Source organism: Ostrinia nubilalis, chromosome 24, assembly GCF_963855985.1.
Source record: "Ostrinia nubilalis chromosome 24, ilOstNubi1.1, whole genome shotgun sequence".
NCBI classification, from domain to species: Eukaryota; Metazoa; Arthropoda; class Insecta; order Lepidoptera; family Crambidae; genus Ostrinia; species Ostrinia nubilalis.
Window position 1 is genome coordinate 7,551,411 of NC_087111.1, and position 18,793 is coordinate 7,570,203.

The 18,793-nt window shown below is 43.3% G+C and overlaps 1 protein-coding gene across 1 annotated transcript in view; it reads right to left on the reverse strand.

Annotated features, from left to right (window-relative positions):
* Nucleotides 1-18,793, reverse strand: part of LOC135083754 (isocitrate dehydrogenase [NAD] subunit beta, mitochondrial) — a 28,957-nt gene that overhangs the window by 5,653 nt on the left and 4,511 nt on the right. Inside the window, exons 3-8 of the mRNA XM_063978495.1 lie at nucleotides 17,978-18,076; nucleotides 16,479-16,595; nucleotides 15,228-15,435; nucleotides 10,007-10,170; nucleotides 8,678-8,887; nucleotides 7,054-7,190 (exon numbers count right to left, since the gene is read on the reverse strand). Coding sequence (XP_063834565.1) covers nucleotides 7,054-7,190; nucleotides 8,678-8,887; nucleotides 10,007-10,170; nucleotides 15,228-15,435; nucleotides 16,479-16,595; nucleotides 17,978-18,076 — 935 coding nt within the window. The remainder of the gene's footprint in view (nucleotides 1-7,053; nucleotides 7,191-8,677; nucleotides 8,888-10,006; nucleotides 10,171-15,227; nucleotides 15,436-16,478; nucleotides 16,596-17,977; nucleotides 18,077-18,793) is intronic.

The window sequence follows — 18,793 nt, forward strand, 5'->3', positions numbered from 1 at the left end:
CGAAAAGCGGCGAGAAATAGATCAGAGCTTAAGTCTGAAACTAACTCTATGTGTAGAGCCTTAGTTGTAAGACAGCAAAATAAACAAATATAAGCCTTCTGGCTTTTAACACCTCTGCGGCGAATGTGAGTAATAAAGAAGGGACCTGCATAATCGACCGATGTATAAACAAAGGCTTTAGCTTCTGAAACGCGAAATGATGGCAAGTCGCCCATAAGAGGGTTTGTAGATTTAGGGTTTAAACGAAAACAGATATTGCATTGATGCACTCTTTGACGTACTAAGTTACGTGCGGAAAGTATCCAAAATTTCTGTCTAAGCAGACTGAGTAGAAGTGAAGGACCAGTATGTAAATTACATACATGAAAGTAATCAACTAAAAGTTGAGTGAAGCGATGTTTAGGCGATAGAATGATTGGATGCCTTTGTCCATAGTTGAGTTGAGAGTGAGTGAGTCGACCTCCGACACGAAGTATATTATCAGAGTCAATGAAAGGGTTAAGTTTGAGAAGCGATTTGTTAAAGGGTTTATTATTTTTAATTGCGTGCATATCTTGAGTAAAAAATAGTGCCTGTATATGGCGTACTAAATAGAGTTCAGCGAGTTCTAAATCAGAGGATGTAACCACTCCGTTTGAACGTAGTATTTTTGCGAAGCGTAACACGTACACAGTAGCGCGTAATAATTTTGGGTACGTGGAAATGCGATCAATTAATCGATCGAAAGGGTGAGAGTTCGATTGAGAGCTTGTCTCTGAAACAAGAGCGATAGTTTTCTCTTCCAGTCGAACACTGTTAGATGAAACTTGAAATGGCTCGATAGGCCATTGCGAGATTGGCTGAGCTGTCCATTGAGGAGAGTGAAACCAATTTAATTGATTTAATAATGCTTTAGGAGTTACCGGTCGCGATATTACATCTGCAGGATTTTCATTTCCATTAACATGATACCAAATTTTGGCGTTGAGTTTCGAATTAATTTCAGTAATTCTATTCGCAACAAATGTGTGAAATTTGTACGCGGGAGAATGTATCCACGTGAGAGTGACAGTCGAGTCTGAAAATGCGTAAATTGAGTTAACAGGATAACGATTCTCTATACTATCGCGAACCGGTAACAAAAGATTTGTTAAGAGCAGCGCTGCGCACAGTTCAAGCCGCGCAAGAGATATTTTCTTTAAAGGCGCGACGCGCGATTTGGATGCGATAAGAAAGACTTCACCGGGTGAATCTGCATCAGAGCTCACGCGCACATAAACTACAGCTCCGTAGCATACTTCGCTGGCGTCCGCGAAGCCCATGATAGTGACGTGACAACCCGCGGTGATTCCTATATGACGAGATATTTTTAATTGCGATAAATAGTTAATCTCACTATCAAACCGATTCCATTTATTTTTTATTGAGTCTGGAACTGGCTGATCCCATTCAAGTTCGCGCTGCCAGCATTCTTGAATTAAGAGTTTGAGAAACGCTGTCACAGGGCCTAGCAAACCCAAAGGGTCGAATAATCTAGCGGTTGCGGAAAGAATCGTGCGTTTTGTGCATTGGTCAGAGTTAGTAGAGTTAATTTTGTAAAGAAAAACGTCATCATTAGGTTGCCACTGCATGCCTATGATTTTTGTCGTAATTTCTGAGTCAGTGTCAAAATCGACGAGCTGTGGATTTTTATGCGAATCGGGAATCTTATTTATAAGCTCAGGGTTGTTCGAGATCCACTTAACCATTTTAAACCCCCCGGCCATGAACATCTTAACCATTTGATGGTAAGATTGTTCAGCTTTTTCTAACCCGTCCATCGATGAGACATAATCGTCCATATACATACAGGATTGAGCTTCAGACGCGGCGATAGGATAATTCGCGCGCTCGTCCTCAGCGAGTTGGCGAACGACACGCATAGCGAGGTAAGGCGAGCTAGAAACGCCAAAAGAAACCCTATTGTATTGATAAGTATCAATCGGTGATTCAGGATCAAATCGAAATAATATGCGTTGAAACGGGTGGTGATTTTGATCAAGCTTTACACAGAAATACATCTTTTCAATATCAGCAGATAAAGCGACTGAGAAAATGCGTAAGTTAATTAAAAGATCAAAAATATTACTTTGTAAGTTTGGGCCAGTGTAAAGAACATCATTTAACGACTTTCCAGAGGTTGTTTTACAACTTGCATCTAAAACGACTCGAGTTTTTGAAGTGAGTTTATCTGGTCGGTATACTGCATGATGAGGTATATAATAATTTGGAGTATTTTCCTCTGAATTCGATGCGTTTTCGACTTTTGACAGAAAACCGCGATCGATACAGTCTTGAATATTTTCATTATAGTTAGTGCGTAAGCCCGGAGTTGAGTCTAACCTTTTCTCTAAGTTATAAAAGCGACGCCTAGCAGTAAAGTAAGAATCGCCGAGTTCTGATGGGTCGAGTTTAAATGGCAATGAAACGGTATACGTCCCAGAGTCGTCGCGAGAATGAGTTGATTGGAAAATGTTTTCACATATTTCGTCGTCAGGGCTGATGTGTCTCTTAGTAGGTACATTTTCAAGCTCCCAAAAGCGTTGCGTGAGTGATTCTAATGAGTGCGAGTCTACATTGCAAAAGAATGCTTTATTATCATTGCGTGAATGAGCTGAGTAGCACTGAGCGCGTCCCATAGCGAGATATCCGAGCGTGGTTTCGATGGCGATGACAGAGGATTGCGGTGAAGTTATTTTATTACTACCTAAAAGAAGCGGGAATATCTCATTGCCTAACAAACAATCGATTTCAGCAGGGATATCGAAGCTGTCATCAGCCATAGGAAGACCTTGTAAATGCGATAACTGGGTTATGTCAACCCTTACATTAGGTAAATAATCGGTTATTGTATCAATGACGCGTGCGTTTATTGTGTATTTACACCTGGGATCAAAGCGTGAGGCAATTGTGAAAGATACATATCCTAGCGACACACTTTCAGACTGACCTATGCCCTTAATAGTGGTAGGTAGCGGATTGACTTTTAAGTTCAGTCGCGCACAACATTTATTTGTGATAAAGTTGCTCATCGAACCTGTGTCTAGAAACACGCGTAATTTTTGACACGTCTTATTATTGTCATAAGTATACACTGACGCGGTGGGTAATAAGACCGTGGTACTAGATTCATCAGCGATCGACGGCGTGACTGCAGAGAGAGATACATTGTTGGTTGGCATCGATTGCAACGGCGGCGTGACCGGACCGGGCGCGGACATGGACGCGTCGGTCGGCGAAAGCGTCGCGCTGCAAGTCAGCTGTCGTGACGTCATAGGTCTATTCACGTTAAAGTTATCTATATGAATAAGAGTGTGATGTTTACGTTGGCAAACTGAGCAACGATTTTGAGATTTGCAATATTTAACATTATGAAAGCCCAAACAATTGAGGCAAAAGTTACATTTTTTCACTAAAGAGTAGCGAGTTGGCGCATTTTTCGAGCGAAAATAACTGCATTTGAACAGGGCATGTTCAGGTTCCGTCTTACAAAGTTGACAATTCTTGCGTACAGCGGATGGAGTGTATGAGCCTTGCGAATTCGGTTGAGATTGGAAGTAATGTTGATTGGGTTTTACTCCAGAAGCTGTATTAGAAACAAACGACTGTGTCGGTTTCGAGTTTTTAGACTGCGATGCGAAATTCGTTTTATTATTAACGTACGGCTTATTCTGCGTAAAACATAAGCGTAAAGCATGGATTTTATTCTGTTCTTTTATAAAAGTCTTGAGATCATTAAACGTAGGCATTTTTACGTGCTTAATGGATTGTTCAAATAAATTTAGAGTGTCTTTGTCTAATTTACTGAGAGCAATATGAGTCAAAATGAAATCGGAAAGGTCATCAATCTGTAAACGTCGTAAGGCAGCTTCAGCTGAGCAATACTGTTCCAAAAATTCATCTAAAGATTGCGATTTGAAGTTTATTAATTGTTCCAAATACATAGAGGCTTGTACTCTTATGTCTTGGTATTTTTCTAATAGGTTGTTCCAAATTATGTAATAGTTCTCACCAGTCGGTGGAATACCCGAGCAAATTGTAAGTGCTTTTCCGGAAAGTTTTCCTATAAGGTATTGAGCCTTTTCACCTGGAGACAAACCAGTGTTCTCATGAATAAGCGTTTTAAAATTTTGGTAGAAAACGGGCCACTTGGAAGGGGCTCCGTCGAAAGAGACTAGTTCTAAAGGCGGTAATTTTTTTACGAAATCCTGTTTGCGACGCTCTGTGTTGGCCTTTAGTTGTGCGATGGAGCTTTGCACCGAAAGGATGTTACAGTACAAATCGTCAAACGAGTTGAGTGCGGCAAATGTAGGTTTGAGTTCCTCATCATGTTTCATATAACACAAATTAAGTTCGTCAATAGTATCAAGAAAATCCGATCTTGTTTTTTCAATCGAATGCATGCGAGACATGAAAATTTGTTCAATCTGAGGGTCGGAGACCTTTAGGCTGAGGTCGTATAGTTCCTGAACCCTCTGAAAAAGCGCTTCTTTTTTAGCTTCAAGCAAATTAATTTTGCGTTTTACTCCCTCCATTGTATTGTAGGTGAGCAAACACACGCACGAGAGCTAGCGTTAAAAATGAGTTGAGTTGTGCGTATTTATTTATAATCCAGTAGGAAAATAAAATGCGTAGCGTATGTAAGCGAATTTGAAATTGAATTGAAATAAAATTTTAAAAGATTGAATTTAAAAAATACACGTGTTTACAAACAACGAGTTGACGTTTGAGCGAATAGTAATTTCTAGAATGTGTCAAATGTCAAACGAATCGAACTTTCCAGAAAGAATGTGTCAAACGAGCGAATTTTCTAGAATTTTCTAGAGAGTTGTCAAAATGACGGATGCGTGAAAATGTGTAGTTGTGATTTTCTGTAAGTGTAAAGGATAGGAAATGAACCATGCGGCTCGGTAGGACCAGAAAGGAGTTGTAGGAGATTGGGATAGGAATGGGATGGGATACCTTCGATTGAGCAGACTCCACAGGACGGTCCAAGCTTGGTTCTTCTTTCACTTTCACAAACACTTGAATTTTTATTGAGATGAGTTTAGCGCGCGATTTGTGTTTATTTGAATTGGTTTATTTTGGATACTTATTTAGTATTAACGCCAAGATAGGTAGGCGAAGCGGCGCGTTGCGATGCGAGAGCGAGACTGAAGGTGGGAGGGAGAGGATAGGAAAAGGACTGTCAGAATGAGTGATAGAATAGTGTGACATGAGTTTGAATTGCATGAGGTTTTAATGCTGGCGCGTACATAATGGATAGGATTTTTTTGGATGATAGGGAATAAAAAAGGGAGAATAAAGATCCTAATGGGTCGCTGTGGACTACGTTTAGGTGTGGCCATACATAAGATAACCCAGACAGCTTTGTATCAGCATTGGCTACTGGCAGTATATCAAAGGGTTCGCGTATAGGATCAGTTGCAAGTAACCGACTCAGTCTTCCCTTTACGCGACTGGTTGGGGGTGGACCAGAGTCGATAGCAACATGGAGCCTACATGGACCAATTGACCAGCTGCCGAAGCTTGCCTGGAAAAGGTGAGATGCTAGTGCAAGAAGTAGTACAGAAGCTGGTGATGTCTGAAAAAACAACAATGGTCACAGCCGTAGCCTTTGTGCTAAAAATAATCTCCCGTACTATGATAATATCAATCCTCACTTTCCTCACACTTACCTTTCCGTTAAATCGCTGGTACAATAGTATGTAGAAATAAAAATGTTAATTAAAATACTAATAATAATCATTAGACGTTTAGACAAATTCAAGTTCTTTATTTAGTGCTTTCTTCTTATGATATTTTCAATAATAAAATGTATTTAAACTATTTTCAACCTTATGACTAACACATTGAGTTCAAAATTAATTGAAGAAAAAATACAAATCATGGTAGCATGATGTGCCAGAAACTCTAAATAAATTCTAAAATAATAATCTTTACTTGCTTATGAACCAAATAGTATGAATTTTTGGATAAAATAAATATTTTTTTCCGACGCGCATCAAAATTCGCCCGCTGTGTCCTGAAGAAAACATTTTTTTCACCTACTTTTTTCGAAAAAAGTACCATACAATGGCATATATTTATAATCCTGATAAATGTAGCTTTCAGGACATATTTTTTTTATTAGATTATCTCCAATGGTTTAAAAGTAAACGACGTTTATTTAAAAAAATACTTTTTGGTTTTTGTGAATTTTACTCAATATTTCTATTTTTTTGTATGAAAAGGCAAAAAGTTTGTTCTAGAAATGAATTCGCCATCCTTTAATTATCCGAAAATGACACCACATTTGCCCTAATACCCATAGTTTTGAAGATATGGGCCTTAAAGTGAAGCGCGGCAGAAGGAAACTTGCCCCCCCTCCCCCTGCTTCCACAGGGGGGGCTCCCGATGTCTACCGACGGAAATCTACTCAGGAGCACCCAAAGAACAACTGGTGCAAAAATGAGCCTTCTATACCAAAGTGGAGGGGTTCTTGCACTAAATTCCCTACTATAATCTTTTCATGGCGATTCGAATACGCAAACGATTCGAACTCGAAAGTTTTTCGTGCTAACCGTACTGGTGAAGGTCGCAGGAAGTACATGCAGGCAGCGTAGGACCGGTCGTTGTGGAACTCCTTTGAGAAGGTCTTTGTCCCGGCTTTTACCCGTGGTCCCCCCAACATGTCCCCAATTTATTTTAACCATGGTCCCACCGCACTAAGTGGCAAACATTGCATGTCACCTACTATGTCTAGGATGAAATATCAAACGCCGAGTAGGATATGAGTGACTTTAACCCAAATGTGTGATGTGAAGATATTATAAAGATATTATGGTGCCGTACCTACCTATAATTATTTTCTATATTAATTATAGATTTTTTTATAATATTATAGATACCTAGGCTAGGTGACAAGCAATGTTTGCCACTTAGTGCGGTGGGACCATGGTTAAAATAAATTGGGGACATGTTGGGGGGACCACGGGTAAAAGCCGCTTTGTCCAGCAGCAGGCGTCATTTGGCTGAAACGAAGAACGAACTCACTTGTTGATGGCGTTCTTCATCATCTTGGAGTAGGAGTGCAGGTTGACGTGCGCCAGCATGTTGGCGGAGCACAGCAGCATGGCGGTGGGGTTGGCGATGTTCTTGCCCACAGCGCCGGAGAAGATGTGGCGCGCGCCCTGCCGACAGATAGATAAAACGTTTATTTGCATAACAGGAACACGCATTACAAACAGAGTTCCAATAGTAGAATTAAAAAAGTACATAGGTACTATAGTCTGGTCCGCGAGCACGTAGAATTTTGTCCAATGACCCCAAGCTACCCATCCTTATCACTCGCGCGTAATCACACAGTCGCGGCAGCAATATAATTACACGCGAGTGATAAGGATGGGTAGCTTGGGGTCATTGGACAAAATTCTACGTGCTCACAGACTGGGCTTTACACAGAAAAATATGACATGGTATAGTAAAAAAGAAACATTATGGACACATTATAATAGTGACACTTTATACAGCAATGTGTGTCGCAGCAACGCAAAACGGCAATAGAGAGACGACTTGCTTAGGCTGAGTTGCACCATCTTATTTTAACCGTGACTATAACCATAACTGGTGTTTTTAACACTATCTCTCGCTTCTTTCATTTTTGGTCCTTCGAGCCGTCCTACACAAGATTTAGATAATGGGTAGAAGTGTTGGGAGGAAGGTGTCTGATGCGTGAAAATTAAATGCCTTCGTGATGATCACTAGTATCTAGGGCTGCCTCAAACTATTAGAAAGTCCTTACCTCTCATTCTGATCCAGTTACTGCCAGCTGTTATCTTAAAATTTTTGGTCCTTCGAGGCGTCCTATGTTACACTTGCTGGACTGCTAAAACTAATTAATCTCGGAAGGAGAAACTGATGTTGTTTCATGTCTGATGAGCGAATATCTTCCAATTCCAAGTCCTGGCATCTAGGGTTGGCTTCTTAGGGCTCTAACTTCTTACCTGTTCGAACACGGCGCACTCCGCACTATAGGAAGCCCCAGCCACGACGCCCGCGCCGCCCACCAGCCCGCTGGCCAGGTTGTCCACGATGTTGCCGTACAGGTTGGGCGTCACCATCACGTCGAACTGGTTGGCTCCCACGCCGTCTTCCATGCAGCTACTAACAGCTATTCTTCTAAGATTATTCCTTCGAGCAAGGGAGTGTCCTACACTACATTTGCTGAGCTTCTAGGGCACGCAGGTTGCAACTCCTAACCTCATTCTGATTCAGCTACTGCCACCTATTATCTTAGATCCTTATTCCTTCGAGCCGTCTTCCATTTGCTGAACTGTTTTACTAAAGTAATTGATCTTGGGAGAGAGAAACTACTGTCGCTTGAAATGGAGAGGAGCTCCAAGCCGCTTCTTCTAGTTAGATAGTTTGACTTAGCTTTCTGAAAGTGACTTTCAAGAGCAGCTGCCAGTTACTGCTGTTCTCGTCATTCAAGCTCGTCCTCGTCATTCAAGCAGCAATTCTTTGGTCTTCCTGCATCCTCGTCCTACCCTACATCTGCAGGTATCTGTATCTATCTTGGTATCTGAAAGTACTAATGGTATCCTGACCTGTTCAAGGTCGTCCTCGTCATTCAAGCAGCAATTCTTTTGGTATCTGAAAGTACTAATGGAGTCCTGACCTGTTCGAACACGGCGCACTCGGCACTATACGAAGCCCCAGCCACGACGCCCGCGCCGCCCACCAGCCCGCTGGCCAGGTTGTCCACGATGTTCCCGTACAGGTTGGGCGTCACCATCACGTCGAACTGGTTGGGGTTCGACACCATCTGCATCGTGCAGTTGTCCACGATCATCTTCTCGAATTGGATGCGCGGGTACAGTTTGGCCATCTGTGAAGAGAATGCGGGTTATTAAGAGCTGATGAACTTGAAACGGATGAACCAATTTTTTATAAAACATTAAAAGAACTAAACGCTAGAACATTCTGCTTTCAAATCAAAAATAAAATTAAAAAAACTAGACAATGTCTGACAGACATATTATACCTACATAGCAATATTCCTCATAATTATCTCAGATATTTTGTGGACTACAATCTTCACGAACCTCTCGTTACATCTGCTCTTCTCTCTCGATCGAAATTGTTGAAAAATGGCATTTATTACAACTACATAAAAGCCACAAACGTCCTCGCAACATTGCAGAAAAAGCATCTCCCAGCTTTATAATATTTGCCTTGTCTACAATATCGTAGCAGAATATCACCTATTACAATTACATAAAGAACCAGAGTGTTTGTTTTCCTACCCCGTACACATAGTCAGCATAGTATACATATTGCTGCAAAATTGCACCGTATTACAACTACATAGAAGCCACAATGTCTTACATCCTCGCAGCATCGCAGGAAGAGTCCGTCGCCCAGCTTCATGATGTTTGCCTTGAGCACAGCGGTGACCTTCTTGCGGCCTTGTTGACTAAATAATGTCGTTGCAAAATAGTGCCTATTACAACTAGATAAGAAGCCAGTGTTTGCCACGCCCCCTCAGAGTAGCGCAGGAAAAAATCGCTGCAAAATAGCTCTTATCATAAGCACATACGTCCTCGCAGCATCGTAGGAAGAGCCCGTCGCCCAGCTTCATGATGTTTGCCTTGTGCACGGCGGTGACCTTCTTGATAACTATACAATGTTTATGCAAAATGGCACTTTATTACAAATACATAAGAAGCCAGTGTTTGCCACGCCCCCTCAGAGTAGCGCAGGAAAAATTCGTTGCAAAATAGCTCTTATCACAAGTACATACGTCCTCGCAGCATCGTAGGAAGAGCCCGTCGCCCAGCTTCATGATGTTTGCCTTGTGCACGGCGGTGACCTTCTTGATAACTATACAATGTTTATGCAAAATGGCACTTTATTACAACTACACAAGAAGCCAGTGTTTGCCACGCCCCCTCAGAGTAGCGCAGGAAAAATTCGTTGCAAAATAGCTCTTATCACAAGTACATACGTCCTCGCAGCATCGTAGGAAGAGCCCGTCGCCCAGCTTCATGATGTTTGCCTTGTGCACGGCGGTGACCTTCTTGCGGCCCATCTTGACCGCGTAGTCGAACGCGAACTTGGCGATGCGCTCGGACTTCTTGGCGGTGATGATTTTCAAGCATTCCACCACACCTGGGAAATAATTAAGTGGTCAGAATGCGGTAGTCGACATATTAAACAAAATAACAGGTGGCGGTAATGATATTCAAGCATTTCAAGACACCTGGGGAAGAATTAAGTGGTCAAATCATATTTTAGGCAGGATCCCCGCATTAACAAAACTAAAGACGAAACATAAGGGATCCCCGCTCTTCTTACTTTTCCGAAAAAACTGTATTGGCACCACATAGATCCGGCGTTCAACAGTTATCAATTAAATATTGGCTTCGCAGCGACATTCGAAAGACTTACGCTAGTGTGGGAGAGACTTAATGTAGGTATTAGTATTTAAGGGTATACCATTTCCAGCGGGGGCAGATGACCTCACCTGTCCCCCTCTCAATTTAAGTTGCAGGCAGACCTACTGGATTCAGGACGTCCAGACCTTTGCGCAACCTCATTTTAACTATTTATTAAACAAAAGACGATCAGTCTCCACTCACTGGGAACTGACTCGTGCGCCTCGTGACGTCAGCATTGCGCAACTTCATTTTAACAATTTATTAAACAAAAGATGCTGCGCTTCCCGGTAGACGGTGCAACACAATGTGGATAGATGACCTTATAAAGATTGCAGGAAGGCGCTGGATTTTTGGGGGAGGATTATGTCTACATGCCTAGCAGTGGACGTCCTATAGCTGCAATGACGATGATCACTTACCAGGAACTGACTCGGGCTCCAACGCTGAATATTCGCCCTCGGTCTGTTTTCGGATGATGGCATCATCATAGGACTGCATAGTCCATGTTGCTGTGGCGATTGCGCAACTTCATTTTAACTAATTAAACAAAAGACGATCAATCTTCACTTACCGGGAACTGACTCGTGCTCCAACGCTGAATATTCGCCCTCGGTCTGTTCCCGGATGATGATGCAATCCATGTTGTTATGACGAGACTTGAAGTTGGGCAGCGACTTGACGTGCACGACGTTGGCGAACAGGTCCAGAGCGTTGCGAAGCTTCATTATAAGTAATTTTTAAACAAAAGACGATCATTCTCCTCATCACGTCCTGGCTGTGAAGTCGAGCGCATTGCGCAACTTCATTTTAACTATTTATTAAACAAAAGACGACCTACGTTCAAGCCGCGCTTCCCGGTAGATGACGCACCACAAGGTTGACAGGTGCAAAGGCGTATCTAGCTTGTTACCAGGGAGGGGCAGACTGGCCAAAGGGGGCAAATTTTGGGCAGGATCCCCTCATTTAGACACTTAAGGACAAAACATAAGGGTGTACCATTTCCAAGAGAACAGCTGCCATAGCCTGCTTCTCTTTCTCTGTACACCCCTGGAAAGAAGACCGTATAAAGATTGCTGGATGCGGGCCGCTATAAGCCGACGAATCTCAAAATCTCTGGGGAACGCCTATGTCCAGCAATGGACGTCCTATAGCTGCAATGACGATGATCACTTACCAGGAACTGACTCGTGCTCCAACGCTGAATATTCGCCCTCGGTCTGTTCCCGGATGATGATGCAGTCCACGTTGCTGTGGCGGCACTTGACGTTGGGCAGCGACTTGACGTGCACGACGTTGGCGAACAGGTCCAGAGCGTTGCGCGACTTCATTAAAAGTAATTTTTAAACAAAAGACGATCATTCTCCACTAACCGGGGACTGACTCGTGCTCTCCGTCTCGTCCTGATTGTGAAGTCGAGCGCATTGCGCAACTTCATTTTAACTATTTATTAAACAAAAGACGACCTACGTTAAAGCCGCGTTTCCCGGTAGACGGTGCACCACAAGGTTGACAGGTGCATACGCATAGGCGTATCCAGCTTGTCACCAGGGAGTGCCCCTCCCTGGCCTGGAGTGACTGACCAAAGGCGGCCAATTTTAGGCAGGATTCCCTCATTTAGACACTTTAGGACAAAACATAAGGGTGTTCCATTTCCAAGAGAACAGCTGCCATAGCCTGCCCCTCTTTCTCTGTACGCCCCTGGAAAGAAGACCGTATAAAGGTTGCAGGACGCTGGATACAGGCGCTACCAATCGGCCAATTTGGAAATATCTAGCAGTGGTCGTCCTACAGCTGCAATGACGATTATCACTTACCGGGAACTGACTCGTGCTCCAACGCTGAATATTCGCCCTCGGTCTGTTCCCGGATGATGATGCAGTCGACGTTGCTGTGGCGGCACTTGACGTTGGGCAGCGACTTGACGTGCACGACGTTGGCGAACAGGTCCAGAGCGTTGCGCAACTTCATTTTAAGTATTTTTTAAACAAAAGACGATCATTCTCCTCATCACGTCCTGGCTGTGAAGTCGAGCGCATTGCGCAACTTCATTTTAACTATTTATTAAACAAAAGACGACCTACGTTTAAGCCGCGCTTCCCGGTAGATGATGCACCATAAGGTTGTTGTTACCAGACTTACCAGGGAGGGGCAGACTGGCCAAAGGGGGAAAATTTTAGGCAGGATCCCCTTATTTAGACACTTTAGGACAAAACATAAGGGTGTACCATTTCCAAGAGAACAGCTGCCCTAGCCTGCCTCTCTTCCTCTGTACGCCCCTGGAAAGATGAATGTATAAAGGTTGCAGGACGCTGGATAGAGGCCGCTACAAACCGGTGAATCTAGACAATTTTGGAGGAGGATTATGTCCAGCAGCGGACGTCCTATAGCTGCAATGACGATGATCACTTACCAGGAACTGACTCGTGCTCCAACGCTGAATATTCGCCCTCGGTCTGTTCCCGGATGATGATGCAGTCCACGTTGCTGTGGCGGCACTTGACGTTGGGCAGCGACTTGACGTGCACGACGTTGGCGAACAGGTCCAGAGCGTTGCGAAGCTTCATTAAAAGTAATTTTTAAACAAAAGACGATCATTCTCCTCATCACGTCCTGGCTGTGAAGTCGAGCGCATTGCGCAACTTCATTTTAACTATTTATTAAACAAAAGACGACCTACGTTTAAGCCGCGCTTCCCGGTAAATGATGCACCACAAGGTTGACAGGTGCAAAGGCGTATCTAGCTTGTAACCAGGGAGGGGCAGACTGGCCAAAGGGGGCAAATTTTAGGCAGGATCCCCTCATTTAGACACTTTAGGACAAAACATAAGGGTGTACCATTTCCAAGAGAACAGCTGCCATAGCCTGCTTCTCTTTCTCTGTACACCCCTGAAAAGAAGACCGTATAAAGGTTGCTGGATGCGGGCCGCTATAAGCCGACGAATCTCAAAATCTCTGGGGAACGCCTATGTCCAGCAGCGGACGTCCTATAGCTGCAATGACGATTATCACTTACCGGGAACTGACTCGTGCTCCAACGCTGAATATTCGCCCTCGGTCTGTTCCCGGATGATGATGCAGTCCACGTTGCTGTGGCGGCACTTGACGTTGGGCAGCTACTTGACGTGCACGACGTTGGCGAACAGGTCCAGAGAGTTGCGAAGCTTCATTATAAGTAATTTTTAAACAAAAGACGATCATTCTCCTCATCACGTCCTGGCTGTGAAGTCGAGCGCATTGCGCAACTTCATTTTAACTATTTATTAAACAAAAGACGACCTACGTTTAAGCCGCGCTTCCCGGTAAATGATGCACCACAAGGTTGACAGGTGCAAAGGCGTATCTAGCTTGTAACCAGGGAGGGGCAGACTGGCCAAAGGGGGCCAATTTTAGGCAGGATCCCCTTTAGGACAAAACATAAGGGTGTACCATTTCCAAGAGAACAGCTGCCATAGCGTGCCCCTCTTTCTCTGTACGCCCCTGGAAAGACCGTATAAAGGTTGCAGGATGGCGCTGGATGCAGGCGCTACCAATCGGCCAATCTGGAAATATCTAGCAGTGGTCGTCCTATAGCTGCAATGACGATGATCACTTACCAGGAACTGACTCGTGCTCCAACGCTGAATATTCGCCCTCGGTCTGTTCCCGGATGATGATGCAGTCGACGTTGCTGTGGCGGCACTTGACGTTGGGCAGCGACTTGACGTGCACGACGTTGGCGAACAGGTCCAGAGCGTTGCGCAACTTCATTTTAAGTATTTTTTAAACAAAAGACGATCATTCTCCTCATCACGTCCTGGCTGTGAAGTCGAGCGCATTGCGCAACTTCATTTTAACTATTTATTAAACAAAAGACGACCTACGTTTAAGCCGCGCTTCCCGGTAGATGATGCACCATAAGGTTGACAGGTGCAAAGGCGTATCTAGCTTGTTACCAGGGAGGGGCAGACTGGCCAAAGGGGGAAAATTTTAGGCAGGATCCCCTTATTTAGACACTTTAGGACAAAACATAAGGATGTACCATTTCCAAGAGAACAGCTGCCCTAGCCTGCCTCTCTTCCTCTGTACGCCCCTGGAAAGATGCCTGTATAAAGGTTGCAGGACGCTGGATAGAGGCCGCTACAAACCGGTGAATCTAGACAATTTTGGAGGAGGATTATGTCCAGCAGCGGACGTCCTATAGCTGCAATGACGATGATCACTTACCAGGAACTGACTCGTGCTCCAACGCTGAATATTCGCCCTCGGTCTGTTCCCGGATGATGATGCAGTCCACGTTGCTGTGGCGGCACTTGACGTTGGGCAGCGACTTGACGTGCACGACGTTGGCGAACAGGTCCAGAGCGTTGCGAAGCTTCATTATAAGTAATTTTTAAACAAAAGACGATCATTCTCCTCATCACGTCCTGGCTGTGAAGTCGAGCGCATTGCGCAACTTCATTTTAACTATTTATTAAACAAAAGAGGACTTACGTTAAAGCCGCGCTTCCCGGTAGATGATGCACCACAAGGTTGACAGGTGCAAAGGCGTATCTAGCTTGTAACCAGGGAGGGGCAGACTGGCCAAAGGGGGCAAATTTTAGGAAGGATCCCCACTTTAGAACAAAACATAAGGGTGTACCATTTCCAAGAGAACAGCTGCCATAGCGTGCCCCTCTTTCTCTGTACGCCCCTGGAAAGAAGACCGTATAAAGGTTGCAGGAAGGCGCTGGATACAGGCGCTACCAATCGGCCAATCTGGAAATATCTAGCAGTGGTCGTCCTATAGCTGCAATGACGATTATCACTTACCGGGAACTGACTCGTGCTCCAACGCTGAATATTCGCCCTCGGTCTGTTCCCGGATGATGATGCAGTCGACGTTGCTGTGGCGGCACTTGACGTTGGGCAGCGACTTGACGTGCACGACGTTGGCGAACAGGTCCAGAGCGTTGCGAAGCTTCATGTTGAGGGTCTGCAGCTCGCCGGTGTGGGAGAAGTCGGGCGTCGCGAGGATACCCTGAGGGATTAATTAATACTGTAGTTTTATTTATTCCCAGTTTGCGTTTATCACAACACAGGTAACCGAGATATCCCGCAGAATGCAGAAACTTAAATGGTAGTATGCAGTAGCACATAGCTCGTGGACAAAATTGGCTTTTGAAAAGCACTTTAGTACAGTGGTCTCCCATAAACTCCATGAGCATAACGCTGGGCTGGACCGCGTTCAAGATGCTTCCCATAAAAAAATAAATGAACTGTTGTGGTTTTCAAAAAAGAAGGTGGTTAAATGATGTCTAACTAAACCTTGCCAAAACTGATAAGAAGCCTGGATATTTTTATCAATTTTTAAATTCTGTCAGCGTAGTTATTTATTAACCAGGAGCCGCGGACGAATGTCCAATAGGACAATAACTCGCGGCTTCGTATCAATGGCCCCGGAGGACACCGTCGGGTTTTAGTGGGTAGGCCCCGCCCTCCCGGCGGGGAAAGTCCCACATAACCCACTGACTGACTGTCCCCATCAGCAAGTGGGTGTACGCAAAAAAAAAAAAATTTATTAACCATATAAAGACATTTAGTTACAGCAAAGTAATAAAAAATCCGTTTAAGTATAGTTCGTTTCATCCACGAAGACGCGCGGGGTCGAGCCGAGCGTCATTGTTGGCATTGGCAGCGTTGCAATGAGGGCTATCGTTTTTATACTTAACAGTTGGCACCCCTGGCGATTGACAGGACCTTACTTTACAGTGGCGCCATCTTGATGAGTGCAAATGCGATAGTCCTCCTACCACTTTAGCGCTCACCAGTTGGTGCCACTGTCTTCGCTACTAGCAAGTGACAGGACCTTACTCTACAGTGGCGCTAACTGGTGAGCGCTAAAACGATAGCCCTCATTGGATAGTTGTTCGTGAGTGCGCGCGCAAACTACAATGTTGACGCTCAGATTGGTCGGATCATGCTCCCCGCACCCCGCGCGTCTTCGTGGATGAAACGAACTTGTATTAGAATATTAGGGAAACAAACAGTCATAAAATTTATTTAGGTTTGTAAAGTATTTACCTTGATACAGATCTTGTTCTTGGAGATGGAGTTGACGACATCTTCAAGGGGAGCACTGAGCGTGGGGTTCACCTCGGAGAAGAAGAACGACTCGAAGTCCACGGGAATGCTCGCCGCCTGTTCCAGAGAGAAATGTTCAACTAAGCATGACACATTAGAGTAGGCGCACACCGTTGATTTTTAGTTGGCCGATAGTTGTGCCCGATTTTAAATTGTATGAAGAATCGGCCAAATCGAATCGGCGTAGTGTGCGCACTCCCATACATGCCCATACTGATCAACTGCCCGACTAAACTATCGGCCGACGAAAAATCAACGGTGTGCGCCTACTCTTAGACTTAGCCTACGCGCAGACCACCGATTTTTTAGTCGGGCAGTTAATCAGTATGGGCATGTATTGAAGTGCGCACTTGATTGTTCATACAAATAGAATCGGGCCCAACTAGCTTAAGTGTACGTCGATGATACAATATTACATGTAATTTTTATTTCTCTTTGTTCTTTTTTTAATCAAATACCATAGATACAGATTTTGTGACGTCACAAACGTTTATACAATGCCAAATCCTAAACCAGCTGGTATGTAAGTGTTATGTGACGTCACGTACAGTTTAAATGGTACCCACATATCTTTTTAATTTTAGTCCGATTTCATTACTTCTTTTACAGATTGTTTAGGTTTTAAGTAGGTAAATTATTTAATTATGTTTTAAAACAAACAATTTTTCCAATACATTTTATAATTTTCTATTTATCTGATGCAACTCAAGTATTGCAAATCTCAATCTAAAAATAGTAAACGGGGTTGAATTTCTTTCAAGCTTAATTTTTGCCTAGGCGAAGACCACCGACTTTTAGTTGGCGGATAGTTTGTTCGGACTGTTAATAAATATGGAGATGTATGAAAGTGCACACATGACACCGATTTGGTATCAGGGTTGCATGATTTAAATCAAGTTGATTTAAATCATGATTTAAATCACGATTTTTATTACATGATTTTTTTAATAAAAATCATTGATTTAAATCAATGACCGAAAATGGAATTAATGAAAGGCTGGGAGTTAATATTAATCAACTGTAATGTTCGAAAACAATGTTAATATTAGGTGTTAATGTATGAAATTGTCGTTTTGTATGGAGAATCTGAAAAATTTAATTTGCGATTTTTCAGATAACCACATAATTAATTTTTTTTGGCGGTGTTGCCTGCTCCATACATCAATTCTACGTAAATAAAAATGTATTCCGTAAGAAAAACTAAAGAAATGATCGCAGAACCTAATAAAAATCAAATTAATCAAAATAATCGTGATTTTTAAAAAAAAATCTGATTTTTTTGATTAAAATAAAAAAATCGTGATTTTTATCCACCCTGTTTGGTATCGGGCTATTCTTCATACAAATTAGAATCGGGTCCAACTATCGGCCAACTAAAAGTCGGTGATCTGCGCCTAGGCTAAGTCGATACTACATTAAGATCCGAGGCTGAAACGTACCTTGAAAACCTCCTGTACGGAATATACCAGCTCAGGGCCGACACCATCGCCGGGTATGAGGGTGCACTTGATGCGGCCTTCCTTCGTCACTTGCGATTGCTACATCACAATAATGGCGATTACAAACTGCCCACAACTGTATAGATGACCCACGCTGAACTGTCCCACCAAACTCAATGACAGGGGGGCGCTACCATCGTTCAACTATATGGTTTCCAACATGGCAAAAATCGGAACCAGCGATCCGGTATTGACGGTGGCGCCCCACTGTCAATGTCATCGATAGGACAGTTCACTATTTTGGAACTATAGTTACCTGACCATTATGCCTGTCAGTTACCTGACTACTGCACTTGTCAATTATTTTCTGACCACTTAATTTGTCAATTACCTGACTACTGCACTTGTCAATTATTATCTGACCTGTCAATCACCTAACTACTGCACATGTCAATTATTTTTTGACCATTTTTGTCTAGTACCTGACTATTATGTCTGTCAATTGGCTGGCCATTAAACTGACCTACATTCTAAGCATTTAACTGACCAACATGTCTATTACCTGACTAATATACCTGTCAATGTCAATTAACTGACCATTATACATACTTAATCTATTACCTGACCATTATACCTGCCATTGCCTGACCAATATCCTATTTGTATTATTTTACCTGATATAAAATCTTACAGAAAATACTAACAACATTTTTGGATTAACAATTATTTAGATACCGACAATTTATGACGCATAAAACCTAATCACAGTATAGTAATCAAATCATATGAAAGTGAATATCAAGAATAAAATTTATC